This window comes from Dama dama, chromosome 10 (genome assembly GCF_033118175.1).
Source record: "Dama dama isolate Ldn47 chromosome 10, ASM3311817v1, whole genome shotgun sequence".
NCBI classification, from domain to species: Eukaryota; Metazoa; Chordata; class Mammalia; order Artiodactyla; family Cervidae; genus Dama; species Dama dama.
This window is the reverse complement of record NC_083690.1, coordinates 26,933,382-26,945,744: the sequence shown is the minus strand read 5'-3', so window position 1 is coordinate 26,945,744 and position 12,363 is coordinate 26,933,382. Positions and strand designations below refer to the sequence as shown.

The following is a 12,363-nucleotide window of genomic DNA, read 5'->3' as shown; positions in this document are numbered from 1 at the left end:
ACCTGTCCTTGTGCTTCCCTCTCCATAGCTGTGATGAGCCTGACCTCTGGCAGGGGCTGGAGAAATGCCTCTGGATGACCCTAGACCAGTGGTCCCTGAGCTTTTTGGCACCAGGGACTGGTTTCATGGAAGACAGTTTTTCCACGGATCAGAGGGGTGGGCGTGGGCTGGGGGATGGTTCAGGCATAATTCAAGTGCGTTCCATTTAGTGTGCACTTTATTTCTTTTTTTTTTTTTTTTCTTTTATAACTGAGATTTTATTGGTTGTTTTGAGGATCACTACACAGACATTTCAATTTGTACACAATTCTTCACATACGTACCAGAAATCTAAAATATCATGTAGTTGTGATTCTTAACAGTTATTCCAGTGACTTTCCAGCTTAAAATTTGGAGCAATTTTCCTTAACAGGATATCAAGTACCAATATCTTCAAATATTGATATGTTGTTACATCGTAAGTCCCACTGATTCACAATTTAATATCATATACACTACATACCCAAACTGTCAATTGTTCACAGCACATTAACCAAGTTACTAGGAAAACTGGACTACCACGACCAAAGATGTTATAGTATAGTGCACAAAATTCTGACCAGGAGAGCCAAGATCAAAAAGTGGTTTGCTGTAGGAAATAATTCTACCAAAACAATATGGCAAGAGAAGTAATTTAAAGTGTTCAAGACATTGAATGCACAACTGACTCCAAACTGCCATTTAGTATGCTTTTGTATTATAGGATATAAAAGCTACCCCCCATCTATGGAATGTTAAGCTGACACCCAAGACAATCAAAGCCTCCCATATCCAATATCCCACTATTTTCTGGTTGTACCAAAAAATAAACAACCAGCAAATGATTTCACCTCTTAAAAAAAAGCATTTACACTTAAAAAATGGGATGAGGTGGGATTCCCTCCTTTTTAAAAATGTTTCTAGAGCTACTAAAAAACTTGCATTTACAAAATAGTTGATAAAAATATTCCTCTGGATTGTACAAGAAGGGAAACAGGGACCACTGACAGGACTGAGTGTGTGGTTATTAATCAGACTTGGCTTCTTTCTCTTCTGCTTCATCAGAGGCTGGGCTCTCCTCGTTTTTAGTCTCTCCATTTTCTGCAGGCAAGTCTTCTTTAGTCTCTTGGTTGGCCACTTCTGCCTGTTTTCCCTTTGCTCCTCTTTTCCCTTTTGTTTGCACTTTTTTGTCTGAAGATTTATCCTTTCCCGCCGCCTTTTTTGGCTTCGTTTCCACTTTTGCAGGAGCCGGTTTTGCTGACAACCTCGCCGATCTCCTCTTGGGCTCCTCCTTCGCCGCCCCCTCGGCGGAGCTGACCTTCCTCTTGGGCATCGTGGCGGCGGGGCGGGCGAGAGCCGGGTGCCTGAGGGCCGCGGCGCGCCGAGAGCCTTCGCGAAGCTGAGTAGCCTGACCGCTGCCGCTCCTCCCGCCGCCCGAGCTCTTAGTGTGCACTTTATTTCTATTATTATTACATCAGCGTCATCCCAGATCATCAGGCATTAGATCCTGGGGCCTGGGAACCCCCACCCTCCACAGACAGGAACAGGCCTTTGTGGGGCAGGGGGGAGCCACCCTGTGCTGATGTGGGTGCTCTGTTTTCCAGCTGGTAGGTCTGAGCTGCTCAGGGCTCTAGCCTGGATGGAGCTTCGGTCATTCTCATTACTCCCCAATCTACCTTTGCTAGTCAACCACAACATCAGCTGTCCTGACCCTGCTGCTTGTGGGGGAAATGAAGCAACCAGCGCTTACATGACAGCTGTCAAGCTGTAGGCCCAAGGGATCAAAATTAGGGGTTCCTTGTAGGGAGGAAGCTTAGAACCAAAATAGTGGGCCCAACCTTAGTTTACAAGTGAGGGGCAGAGCAGGAGCCAGCAGATCCTGAGTTATGACGCAGGCTTCCCGTCCAGTTCAGAGCCTTTCCTGCACCATGAGGCTGCCACTTGAGCCTTGTCGGTGACTTCTGCCTGGGTCTGGCCTCTATAAGAGGGACCTGTATTGGCAGGGCGTGGGCAGAGGGTTGGGGGAAGGGGGGTTGGAAGTAGGTTTTTGATGGCCAACTTAGCAGGTGACCCCCTGAGCTGGGACATGGCTATCGAGGATGGGTGTCCTGGCCACAGCAGGCCTTTGTGCATCTGAGCAGGGACCAGCAAGGAGGAAATGTCCCATGTGAACCCCTCCTCCCCTTGGGCTTGCCGTACAGATGTCCCTGTCTGCCCACTTGGGCCTCAATCTCTCTGTAAGCCATGTGACCCTGGGCAAGTCCCTTCTCTCCAGGTCTCCGTTGCTCATCTATAGAAAGGGGAGGGATTCTGCCATAGCTCTGTGAACACGGTGGGTGGATCCAATCAGGGGTGTGGCATAGAGAGAAGCAGACCATCTGGAGCTGGAGCCTGAGCCTAACCCCCCACCCCCACCCCGCCAACACACACACACACACACACACACACACACACACACAATGCGATGTTGGGCCCTCCCAGTGAAGCAGACTTGTGAGTAGTTGCTAGTTCTCCTGGCCCAGGGAAACTGAAAAAAAAAAGTTCAGGAAAGGATCCCTGAAACTCAAAAAGGTTAACCTCTACTCATCATGACTCCTAGCTCCCTATGATACAAACAAAAGAGGGAGGTGGGGGGTGAGGGTGGTGACAGTAATTTAGGGGCCAAGAAACTGGCCTTGAAAACAGAGGAACAGGGTGGGTGGGATGATGAAACCCACAATTTCTCACCCCCAAAGAGGTCTGGCCCCAATTAGGACACTTGCTATTTCTCTTGGATCTTGGAGACCTTGTCTGTGTAAGGCCTAGGCAACCCTGTCACCCGTGTTGACACCAGGGCATCACCTGCCCCAACTATGTGGCTCTGGTGACCTTATTTGCCTGCTGTAACCCTACCCCTATGCCCAGCCCACCTCTCCATTCCAGAAAAACCTCACCACGGGGGACAGCTGTGGCCACATCAAGCCCAGGACCAAAGGGTCACTGGACCCTCTCCAGGGGCCAGAAAACACCAGCATTCCAGGTGCTGGGAAGGCCCTGCTGGGGGACCAGGTCCCTGAGGTTGTGGAGGACTTGTAGGGGGTGTGTGAAATCCTCTATTATGCTTTGACATTGGGGTGATATACTGAGAAGGAGAGGTTTGCACTTGCTCCTGAAACCTTGAGCACTTTCTCATCTGTGCATTTTGAAAGAGGACTGAACAGAACGCCCAGAAATGGTCAAAGAATGGGGAGTTGGGTGAGTATTGGAAGTACCCCAAGGAGTCCACCAAGGCCCACCCCGGAAGGGACTTTAAAGACAGATGTTTCACTTATAAGTGGGGACACAGAGGCCTGTGTGTGGAGAGGGACTTGTCCAAAGTAAAACAATGGAGAGTGGAGGGCAGGGAGAAGCCAGGCCCTAGACCCAGCCTCTGCACACTTCCCATACACACAACACACTGACACGGAAGCTGGCCCTGATTCATCATTTAATGGGTGTGCAGGTCCGCGTCCCTTATTTCTGCTGCTCACGGGCCCACTGCTCTGGGGTCAGGGTTTTCTGCTCAAAAGCGTGAATGTGCAGGAGCTCTTCGGCTAGGCAAGTGTTCACAAGCCTGGGAGAGAGATGGGGTTAGAAATGGGCAGGCTGGGGCCTGGCTCGCAGTCCCCGAACCTAGGGTCTGCCGGGAGACTGGAGGGGTCCCCCAGGTTGTAGTCCCCGGGACCTGGAAACAAGAGAGGTAGAGGGCTTAAGTCTGAATATTTGATGCTGGGGCCACGAAGGCGGGATCCCTGGGGTGGTGGTCTGTGGTGGGGGCCGCATGGATGGGAATGAGAGTTAAGGTTTCGGGAGGCGGCCCGGGATGTGGTCCCAGAGCTGCGGCCCTGCTGAAGAAGGTGTTCCCGGAATCTCACCGGTGTCTCTGAAGCAGCGGTTTCCCCTCGAACTTGGCCGACACCACAAGGACTCGGAAGCTGGACGCGCAACGGTTGGGAGTCGTGTCCTCCACTTCCTATGGGGCAGAATGGTGTGGATGGTGCAAGTCCGCCCCCGGAAGCCCTGTTCCCCTCGTTGGGAGAGCCCAGGCCGCTCAACTCACCACGTGCTCCGCTTCCAGGTCCCGCTGCAGCTTCTCCCGGAGGTACTCGGCACTGAGTTCCATTGTGGCAGCCCAGCGAGGGCGGCAGCCCAGCGGGGATGGAACCCCACCACTGACCCCAGCCACACTGCTTCCGCCCTTACTGGCGCCACTTCCGCTGAGGCACCTACTTCCGCCCTTACTAAGACGTCCGTAAACTCAGCACTTCCGCCCTATCCCAAGCCCAGTTTTCCAACTGTCTTCGGTTTCCGCCTCTGTCAGAGTCTGCATGAGGTTCCAGCAGACTCTAATCGGTACCCGCCGCCTGCACAGCAACCCGGGTTCTGTGCGCCGGATTGGACACCCTAGCTCCAAATAGGAGAGGGCGCACGAGTTTGCATTGCTGTGACTTCTAGGGTACCTCGGGATCGTTCCCAAGCGCTTTTTCTGAGACAAGCATCTTGCGGCCGTGGCAGCCCAGCCCTCCCCGGGTCCCAGGCCACAATAATCAACCCCCAAGTTGGCGATGGGCCCCGCAGGGGGCGCGGCGAGGTCCGGACGCTTCTTCGGCGTCTACCTGCTCTATTGTCTGAACCCTAGGCACCGGGGCCGCGTCTACGTGGGGTTCACCGTCAATCCTGCTCGTCGGGTGCAGCAGCACAACGGGGGCCGCAAAAAAGGCGGGGCGTGGCGGACCAGTGGGCGCGGGCCGTGGTAAGAGAAGGCGGGTCACGGTCAGGAGGAGGAGGGCTTCCAGGAGAAGGCGGGGCCGGCGAGGGAGAGGGGCGGAGCCAGGCTTGTGGCAGTGGGCGGTGCCCGCAAGGGGGCAGGGCCGGGGGCGGGAGTAACGGGGGTGGGCCTATCGCCGCGGAGGAGGAGCCCTGTGTGGGCCGGGGTCTCAGAGGACCGGGTTGGGTGGGAAGGGGACTGATCTAGGTTTGACAGTGACAGGGAGTTTGGTGAACAAGACTGGGTTGGAATAGAGAAAGCTTGGAAGGGAGAGGAACTGAGGCGGGCTGTTAAGCGCCTGTGACTAGAGGCGGGGCCAGCGGTTAGCAGGTGCGAGGGGCTGGCTATACCTCCACGAAGGGAGCAGGGCCTCGTGGGCTAGGCGTGAAGCCGATGTGACCCCACTCTCCGGTAGGCCAGGGGATTCGGTTTGACATGGGGTGGGGCGGGGGGCTCACGGGTCGCGCGCCCTCCTTCTCTTCGCTAGGGAGATGGTGCTCATCGTACACGGCTTCCCCTCTGCAGTGGCTGCTCTTAGGGTAAAAAGGAGTTGGGGGCAGCGGGAGGACCAGGGCTAGGCCTCAGGGCCCTCCCCGGGCAGCCCCCTTCCCCGGGGAGCCCCCTTCCCCCCGCGGACCCCCTTCTTGGCTGGTCCTGAAGCTGTGTACCCCCTCGCCTGCAGTTCGAGTGGGCCTGGCAGCACCCACAAGCCTCGCGCCGCTTGACGCACGTCGGTCGGCGCCTGCGCGGAGAGGCCACCTTCGCCTTCCACTTGCGCGTCCTGGCTCACATGCTGCGCGCGCCGCCCTGGGCGCGCCTCCCGCTCACCCTGCGCTGGCTGCGCGTTGACTTCCGCCAGGACCTCTGCCCACCGCCGCCACCTCACATGCCACTGGCCTTCGGGCCTCCACCGCCCCGGGCCCCAGCCCTGAGGAGCCAGGCAGGTCCTTCCGACGACACGGGATGCGAGCCGGAGCTAGACGTCGACGCCCGCTGCACCCTCTGCGCACGTGCGCTCCAGGTAAGACGGGTCAGGGCAGTCTAGGTAGGGTTCAGAGGACTTAGGATCAAGGGTCTCGGCCGTCCACTGACACCCTTTGGCCACTCTACCCCCATCTCTACCCATTTATTATTCTTTTTTTTTTTTTTTTTTTCGTTTTTGTCTGCTCTCGGTCTTCTTTTCTGTCCATGGGCTTTCTCTAGTTGCTCAGAGCGGGGGCTACTCTCTACTTGCCGCCCGGGCTTCTCGTTGCCATGGCTTCTCTTGTGGAGCACAAACTCGAGCTCCCCAGGCGTGTGGGATTTTCCGGATCAGGGATCGAACCTGTGTCTCCTGCACTGGCAGGCGAGTTCTTAACTATTGGACCACCAGGGAAGTCCTACTCTCGACTCTGCAGTGGGAATAGTGCTTGTGGCTATTCCTCAACGCCAGGGCCGCCTCCGGGCCTTTGCTCCTCCCCTTGGACTGAAAAATTCTTCCCTAGACCCTCCATCTTAAGAAAATGCCACCTCTCCTCTGGTCAGCTCTTCCTTGGCTCTCCATCTAAAATTGCCTATCTTTCTTGTACATCTCCCTGGCTTCGTTTAACGCCTGTTATTGTCTGACATATTGTATATTTTATTTACCTTATTATCAGTCTTTCCCACCCTCACCCCCATATCAAACTCCATAGGGGCATTTAGTTCCTTTTCACTATGGTAGAACAGGGTCTGGTGCAGAGCAAGTGGCCAATAAATATTTAATAAATTAACTGAGATGATGTGTCTGGCTTCCACTGAGCTCTCAGTAAGTGTAAGTTGAGTTCTTGCCATTCAGGGATTAAGTGACCTGTCTGAAATCTCTCAGCCTGTAAGGAACTCTAGGTCTGGCTGCCCTAGCCATACTGTTAGATAATCACTGCTCCCACTCAGAGAAAACTGGCCAGCTTAGTCCCCGTGGACCAGTATTTTAGCCTCTCGGTGCCTCAGTTTCCTTACCTATGTGCTGTGTTTAGTTGCTCAACGTGTCTGACTCTCTGCAACCCTATGGACTGTAGCCCACCAGGCTCCTCTGTCCATGGGATTCTCCAGGCAAGAATACTGGAGTGGGCTGCCATGCCCTCCTCTAGGGGATCTTCCCAACCCAAGGATCAAACCCAGGTCTCCCGCATTGCAGGTGGATTCTTTACTGTAAATGCAAATAATAGTAGCACATGCCTCATAGGAATGTTTATGTGAAGCCCTTGGAACAGTGTGTGGTCCATAGAAACTTCACCATTGTTAGCTACATGATTACTCCCCGTTTTCTCTCTTACCTGCCTGCCACCTCTGACAGGATGAAGAGAGCCCCCTGTGTTGCCCGCACCCTGGCTGCTCCCTAAGGGCCCATGTGATCTGCCTGGCAGAGGAGTTCCTGCAGGAGGAACCAGGGCAGCTTCTGCCTCTAGAGGGCGCATGCCCTGGGTGAGTCCCACATCCCTGCTCCAGCCTGGTTTAACTCCAGGAAGGTGGGAAGGGGGTGCCCAATTGTCCAAATCCAGGCCTGGGGTAGCCAAGCCCTTCTCTTGGCACCCAGCTCCTGGCCTGGAGGAGGCTTGTGATCCTGACTCTGTTTCCTATCAACCATACCCCCTGGTAGTTGTAAGAACTCACTGCTGTGGGGAGACCTGATCTGGCTGTGCCGGATGGGCACCGAGGAGGACTCGGAGGACTCGGAATTAGAAGAGGTGAGAGGTGGCTTGGGCCCCAGCCTCTCTGCCCCACCCTGTCTCCTGGGCTGCCTTTCACCAACTCTCTTGTCTCCACAGGAGCACTGGACCGACATGCTTGAGACCTGATTCTCAGTATCCTCAGCTTCCACCCACTCCTTTTCTTTGCCACCCTCTGTGGCTCTGGCCAGTTTTTACTTGAATACAATAAAAAATCTGAGTTCAGGGTACCTGCTGGTGTTTGCTGGGGGTGGGGAGCATGGGTAGGAGGCAGAGACCCTGCTGGTGACTGGGGCCTGAAGAGGACAGGGGAGCAGGGAGGGGCTGCTGCCCGCAGCATGGACAAGCCTCTGAAGTCACACTGTCCTCTGAGGGCTTAGGAGACTCACACCCTGAACGCAGAGCCCACTCAGCTCCAGTGCCCAGCTTGACTCTGGTGCTGCTGGTGGTCTAGTCACTAAGTCGTGTCTGACTCTTGCAACCCCATGGACTGTAGACCGCCAGGCTCCTCTGACCATCACTTTTCCCAGGCAAGAATACTGGAGTGGGTTGCCATTTCCTTCTCCAGGGGATCTTCCCGACCCAGGGATTGAACCTGGTTCTCCTGCATTGCAGATGGGTTCTTTACTGTCTGACCCAGCAGAGAAGACCCTGTATTTTAATCCAAATAGTAAGAACAAAGGCTGAGGAGGAGAGGAGGGTGCTCTCCCCCAACGGGGTTCTGTGACTCTCGAAGCCCCAAATCCTTGTCTCTGTCTGCGGAACCTCGTTCAAACCCAGAGAAAGAAAGGCACCTTCTGGGGGCTGTTGTTTTACCAACCATAAATGAGGCTCCATGCTGTCCCCGGAGCTCCCTCCATGGGAGTTGTGGAGCAGGGGCACACTCCCGGGGTTATTTGACGCAAGCATTCTGGCTCTTTCCTATCCTATGCTGCCTCAAAAAGAGCCTGCCTTGCCCGACTCCACCCCAAACCCCATCACCCTGCCCACGTACATCCCTCTGGACTCGCCCTGTGGTCAGATCCAGAAGTTCCCGGAATGTTCAGGCCGCAGGGGGCCTGTGGGCTGCCTTCCACCTGAACCCTTGGCATCTTGAAACCTGGCCTGGAGCCGGCAGAACGGTGAGTGTCCCCACATTTCCCCTCCTCTCCCCTGCGCTTTCTAGACAAGGCACGTTAGAAAAAGCTGTCTCTTGGCCCTCTCGACAGAGGTGGAGTCTAGAGGGCAGGTCAGGAGCCAGGATTCCAGCACAAAACACCAAAAAAGTCCCCAAAACTATTGCACCCTTGTGTCTAGTTTCAGCCTTCTGTTTTCTACATACTAAACCCACATCTTGGGTTTTCAGGCCAGGCTAAGCTGGGTTCCAGCTGAGGAGGGTAGCACGGAGGGTCCTCCCACCCCAAACTTCACCCTTTCCTTCCTGGAGGACAGCCAAGTCCCAGTGCTGGCGCCAGGCCCCTCCCACTTGAGAACTACAAAGCTTGCAGCTCGGAGAGCGGTCCTGCACACACCACACCGCGCCCGTTCTCAGCCCCACGCAGACACAGACAGGGTCACAAGGCCAAGATCCAGAGAGATCAGGTGAGAGCGAGGTTGGGGGGTGACAGGGCTGGATCCCACTCACCTCTTGCTGCTGCTGGCTCTGGCTCCGATTCTATCACTTGATCTCTCTGCTCCCACTTCTCACGTCCAGCCCTTTCCCAAAGGAGTGCTCATCTCGGTCTCCAGCCTGGCTTGAATCCCCCTCCTCCTCTTCCTCCTTCGCCCTTCCTCTTCTCCGCTGAGTCATCAGTTTTGCTCATTCACCTGCAAGAATCTGACCCTCTAAACAGTTGCTCAATTGGCTGTGTTTTTCTCCAAGTGGGGGAGGCAAGTGGGGGAGGCTGGTTGGGCAAGCTGGATCTCAGGCTCAACTGGCCTTTGGGAGTTTTCCATGTGTGAGGGCCCAGGGGAGCTCAAGAGGGAAACGAGAGGGAGGAGCCCACCAGGCTTAGGCCTATAGCAGAAGGGAGAAAGCAAAGCAAGCTGGGGGCTGGCCGGAAGTTCAGACAGCAGGCCCTAGAGGTTTTCTCAAGTAAGTGCACATTGAAATCCCCTGGAGAGCTTCCAAAAAACAATCAGGGTCCCATCCCCAGAGAGTGATTTAATTGATTTAAAAGCCCTGCAGGCAAATGAAAATGCAGCCTGAGTTGTGACCCACTGCAGGAACACAAGATCTAGCTTTGAATCCCAGCCCCACCACTCTGTGAGCTAGCTCTGTGAGCGCGGACAAGTGGCGCAGGCTCCCTCAGCCTTGGGTTCTTTACTTCAAAGCAAGAATTCAACAGCTGGCACCACTGACATATTGTTCAAGGAAGGAGGCCACACCCCGGCGCCCCTGAGGAGACAGCATGGAACTGATCCAGGACACCTCCCGCCCGCCAGCAAAGTATGTGAAGGGCATCCCTCTCATCAAGTACTTTGCAGAGGCACTGGAGCCACTGCAGAGCTTCGAAGCCTGGCCTGATGACTTGCTCATCAGCACCTACCCCAAGTCGGGTAAGTGATGGGGATACCCAGGCCTCCTTCGGGCTGCAGTCCCCACCTTGGGCCGGGAGGGGCGTGGCCTCAGCCCTGCTCATCCCCCATCCATTCCCACCCACCAGGCACCACCTGGGTGAGCGAGATCCTGGACCTCATCTACCAGGATGGCGACCTGGAGAAGTGTCAGAGAGCCCCCGTCTTCATGCGGGTGCCCTTCCTTGAGTTCAAGGTCCCTGGGGTTCCCACAGGTGTGTGGTGGGGTGCTGGGGGCAAGCAGAGTGGAGGGAGGTTTGACTGGGGCTCCAGCTCACGGATCTTGCCCTACCTACGGCTTAGGTGTTGAGCTTCTGGAAGATACACCAGCCCCACGGCTGCTCAAGACACACTTGCCCCTGGCTCTGCTTCCGAAGACCCTGCTGGATCAGAATGTCAAGGTGAATGGCAGAGGGAGCCAGAGAAGGAGGCTGCTAGGGCCCTCCCTGCTTTGGCCCTGCCTTCTGGGAAGGTCTCACTTCCCACAGCCTGGTCTCATCTTAAGAAGAACGGGGTGAGGGGCATCTGCCTGATGCTCTAGTGGGGTCAGGTATCTGGTGAAAATGAGACTCCTCTGTGCAGTCTGGGTGCTCACAGGCCTGTGGAGGAGGGGCTGGTGGGAACCCAGCATGCCTTGTTCCAAATACAGAGAGGCGTTGAGGGGATTGCATTAGTATAAAATAACAGTTTCAGGAACCAGCCCAGAGTTCAGCATCAGAGCAGGGTTCAGGTCCCAGCTGGATCTTGCCTGCACCCCAGGACTGCAGGCGAGTCAGCCTTTAGACCTGTTTCTCCTCTGGCCAAACTGAGAGAGCTTCTCTGGCAAGGAGGCCATGGAGGGCGGGACGCCTGGTACCTGGCGTGCCACGTGGTGACGGCGCTGGGCTTGGGGGTCACCTGCCCCTCCAGGTGATCTACATCGCCCGCAATGCCAAGGATGTGGCCGTCTCCTATTACCACTTCTACCGCATGGCCAAGGTGCACCCTGACCCTGGTACCTGGGACAGCTTCCTGGAGAAGTTCATGGCTGGGGAAGGTGAGGCTGACGCTGGAGGAGGGAGGGGGTGGGGTGGAGCCAAGGGGCACCAGCTAACATTCATGCCAACCTTTGTGTCCCGGCCACCTGCCCTCTTCCCCAGTGTGCTACGGGTCCTGGTACCAGCACGTGCGGGAGTGGTGGGAGCTGAGTCACACCCACCCTGTTCTCTACCTCTTCTACGAGGACATAAAGGAGGTGAGACCATGGCTTCCAGTTCCCTCCGTGTCACACTTAGGAGGGCGGGAACCTCACACGGCCCTGCTGGGGTCCACTCAGCACCGTCCCCTATGGCAGCCCTCAGGCCAGCCCTCCCGGATCCCCTGCCCAGGACTGGAGTAGGAGCGTGCCCTCCGCGGCAGCGCCCTGTTCAGCCCTGTACCTCCTAACGCCCGAGTCAGCAACACATGCAGACATTCATCTGCTCTGTACTGCCAGTGCTTCTCCTGGGACCACCATTATGAAAGGGGACTGTCCCTCCTCTCAGCCAGAAGGAACCAGACCTCTGTGATAAAGGATCCCAGGGTAGAAGGCAGTCACACCTGCCCCTGGGAAAGAGGACCAGAGTCAAGGAACAGGGCCTGAGGTCTCTAGGCAGAAGTGGCCAGATCTTCCCCCAGGGTTAGAAAGGCGCCTCCCTTTTCTGCTCAGCAAGTAATCCAAACCTCCACTGAAGAGCCTCTCCACTGCTCCAGGACCCCAAAAGGGAGATCCAGAAGATCCTGGAGTTTCTGGGGCGCTCCCTGCCGGAGGAGACTGTGGATCATATCATCCAGCACACGTCTTTCAAAGAGATGAAGAAGAACCCCATGACCAACTACAGCACCATACCCACTGAAATCATGGACCACAACATCTCTGCCTTCATGAGGAAAGGTGAGAGCCACCCCAGGGGGTGGGCGTGGGCATTTGGGGAGAGGGGGAGCCGCAAATGGAACTGCCCTTTGGCCATTTGGGGCCACCTCTGTGGCCGGGACCTCCTTCCTGCCATCTCTCCCCAGGCATCACTGGCGATTGGAAATCCACCTTCACTGTGGCCCAGAATGAGCGCTTTGAAGCCCATTATGCTGAGAAGATGGCGGGCTGCAAGCTCCGCTTCCGCTGGGAGCTGTGAGTGGTCCTCTGGAGGGGTGTGAAACAAGCCCAGTCATGGCTTCAGAAATAAAATCTGATGTCTGTTAAACAGAGAGCCTCTGTTGGAAGGAAAGAACCAACCTGAGCTAGAAGGGTAGATGCCCACTGGGACCCAATGAGGTCATCTCCCCTGGTGGCCTCCAGCT

At 55.7% G+C, this 12,363-nt stretch overlaps 4 protein-coding genes across 11 annotated transcripts; 2 read left to right on the top strand and 2 right to left on the bottom strand.

Annotated features, from left to right (window-relative positions):
• Positions 1–213: 213 nt before the first annotated feature.
• Positions 214–1,494, bottom strand: LOC133063586 (non-histone chromosomal protein HMG-14). Its single transcript, XM_061153146.1, has one exon. It carries the CDS (start codon positions 1,349–1,351, stop codon positions 1,046–1,048), a length of 306 nt encoding a protein of 101 aa, XP_061009129.1. The 5' UTR covers positions 1,352–1,494; the 3' UTR covers positions 214–1,045.
• Positions 1,495–3,467: 1,973 nt separating this feature from the next.
• Positions 3,468–4,295, bottom strand: BOLA2B (bolA family member 2B). Its single transcript, XM_061153147.1, has 3 exons — positions 4,097–4,295; positions 3,912–4,009; positions 3,468–3,610 (listed from the first exon to the last, which is right to left on the bottom strand). Exons 1-3 carry the CDS (start codon positions 4,157–4,159, stop codon positions 3,511–3,513), a joined length of 261 nt encoding a protein of 86 aa, XP_061009130.1. The 5' UTR covers positions 4,160–4,295; the 3' UTR covers positions 3,468–3,510.
• Positions 4,296–4,599: 304 nt separating this feature from the next.
• Positions 4,600–7,721, top strand: SLX1A (SLX1 homolog A, structure-specific endonuclease subunit). The gene is made up of 6 exons (XM_061153145.1): positions 4,600–4,789; positions 5,292–5,343; positions 5,487–5,825; positions 7,119–7,246; positions 7,422–7,509; positions 7,591–7,721. Exons 1-6 carry the CDS (start codon positions 4,602–4,604, stop codon positions 7,618–7,620), a joined length of 825 nt encoding a protein of 274 aa, XP_061009128.1. The 5' UTR covers positions 4,600–4,601; the 3' UTR covers positions 7,621–7,721.
• A 738-nt stretch (positions 7,722–8,459) lies between these two features.
• On the top strand, positions 8,460–12,266 carry LOC133063584 (sulfotransferase 1A1). Of its 8 annotated transcripts, none has more exons than XM_061153139.1 (9): positions 8,460–8,612; positions 8,923–9,072; positions 9,845–10,029; positions 10,137–10,262; positions 10,351–10,448; positions 10,957–11,083; positions 11,187–11,281; positions 11,779–11,959; positions 12,085–12,266. In XM_061153139.1, the coding sequence occupies exons 3-9, from the start codon at positions 9,882–9,884 to the stop codon at positions 12,195–12,197; spliced, it is 888 nt and encodes a 295-aa protein (XP_061009122.1). In that variant the 5' UTR covers positions 8,460–8,612; positions 8,923–9,072; positions 9,845–9,881; the 3' UTR covers positions 12,198–12,266. The 8 variants fall into 8 exon arrangements, with proteins under 8 accessions (XP_061009122.1, XP_061009125.1, XP_061009120.1 ...); XM_061153142.1 differs by having other exon boundaries at positions 8,462–8,612; positions 8,837–9,072; positions 9,849–10,029; XM_061153137.1 differs by having other exon boundaries at positions 8,462–8,612; positions 8,837–9,072.
• Positions 12,267–12,363: the final 97 nt, after the last annotated feature.

Coding starts and splice junctions, on each gene's coding strand:
- LOC133063586 (XM_061153146.1), bottom strand. CDS start 1,351: ATGCCCAAGAGGAAGGTCAGCTCCGCCGAGGGGGCGGCGAAGGAGGAG.
- BOLA2B (XM_061153147.1), bottom strand. CDS start 4,159: ATGGAACTCAGTGCCGAGTACCTCCGGGAGAAGCTGCAGCGGGACCTG. Junction 4,010..4,096: donor ACCTGGAAGCGGAGCACGTG/GTGAGTTGAGCG, acceptor TCTGCCCCATAG/GAAGTGGAGGACACGACTCC. Junction 3,611..3,911: donor CCGCTGCTTCAGAGACACCG/GTGAGATTCCGG, acceptor TCTCTCTCCCAG/GCTTGTGAACACTTGCCTAG.
- SLX1A (XM_061153145.1), top strand. CDS start 4,602: ATGGGCCCCGCAGGGGGCGCGGCGAGGTCCGGACGCTTCTTCGGCGTC. Junction 7,247..7,421: donor CTAGAGGGCGCATGCCCTGG/GTGAGTCCCACA, acceptor ACCCCCTGGTAG/TTGTAAGAACTCACTGCTGT. Junction 7,510..7,590: donor AGGACTCGGAATTAGAAGAG/GTGAGAGGTGGC, acceptor TTGTCTCCACAG/GAGCACTGGACCGACATGCT.
- LOC133063584 (XM_061153139.1), top strand. CDS start 9,882: ATGGAACTGATCCAGGACACCTCCCGCCCGCCAGCAAAGTATGTGAAG. Junction 10,030..10,136: donor CAGCACCTACCCCAAGTCGG/GTAAGTGATGGG, acceptor CCCACCCACCAG/GCACCACCTGGGTGAGCGAG. Junction 11,960..12,084: donor CTCTGCCTTCATGAGGAAAG/GTGAGAGCCACC, acceptor ATCTCTCCCCAG/GCATCACTGGCGATTGGAAA.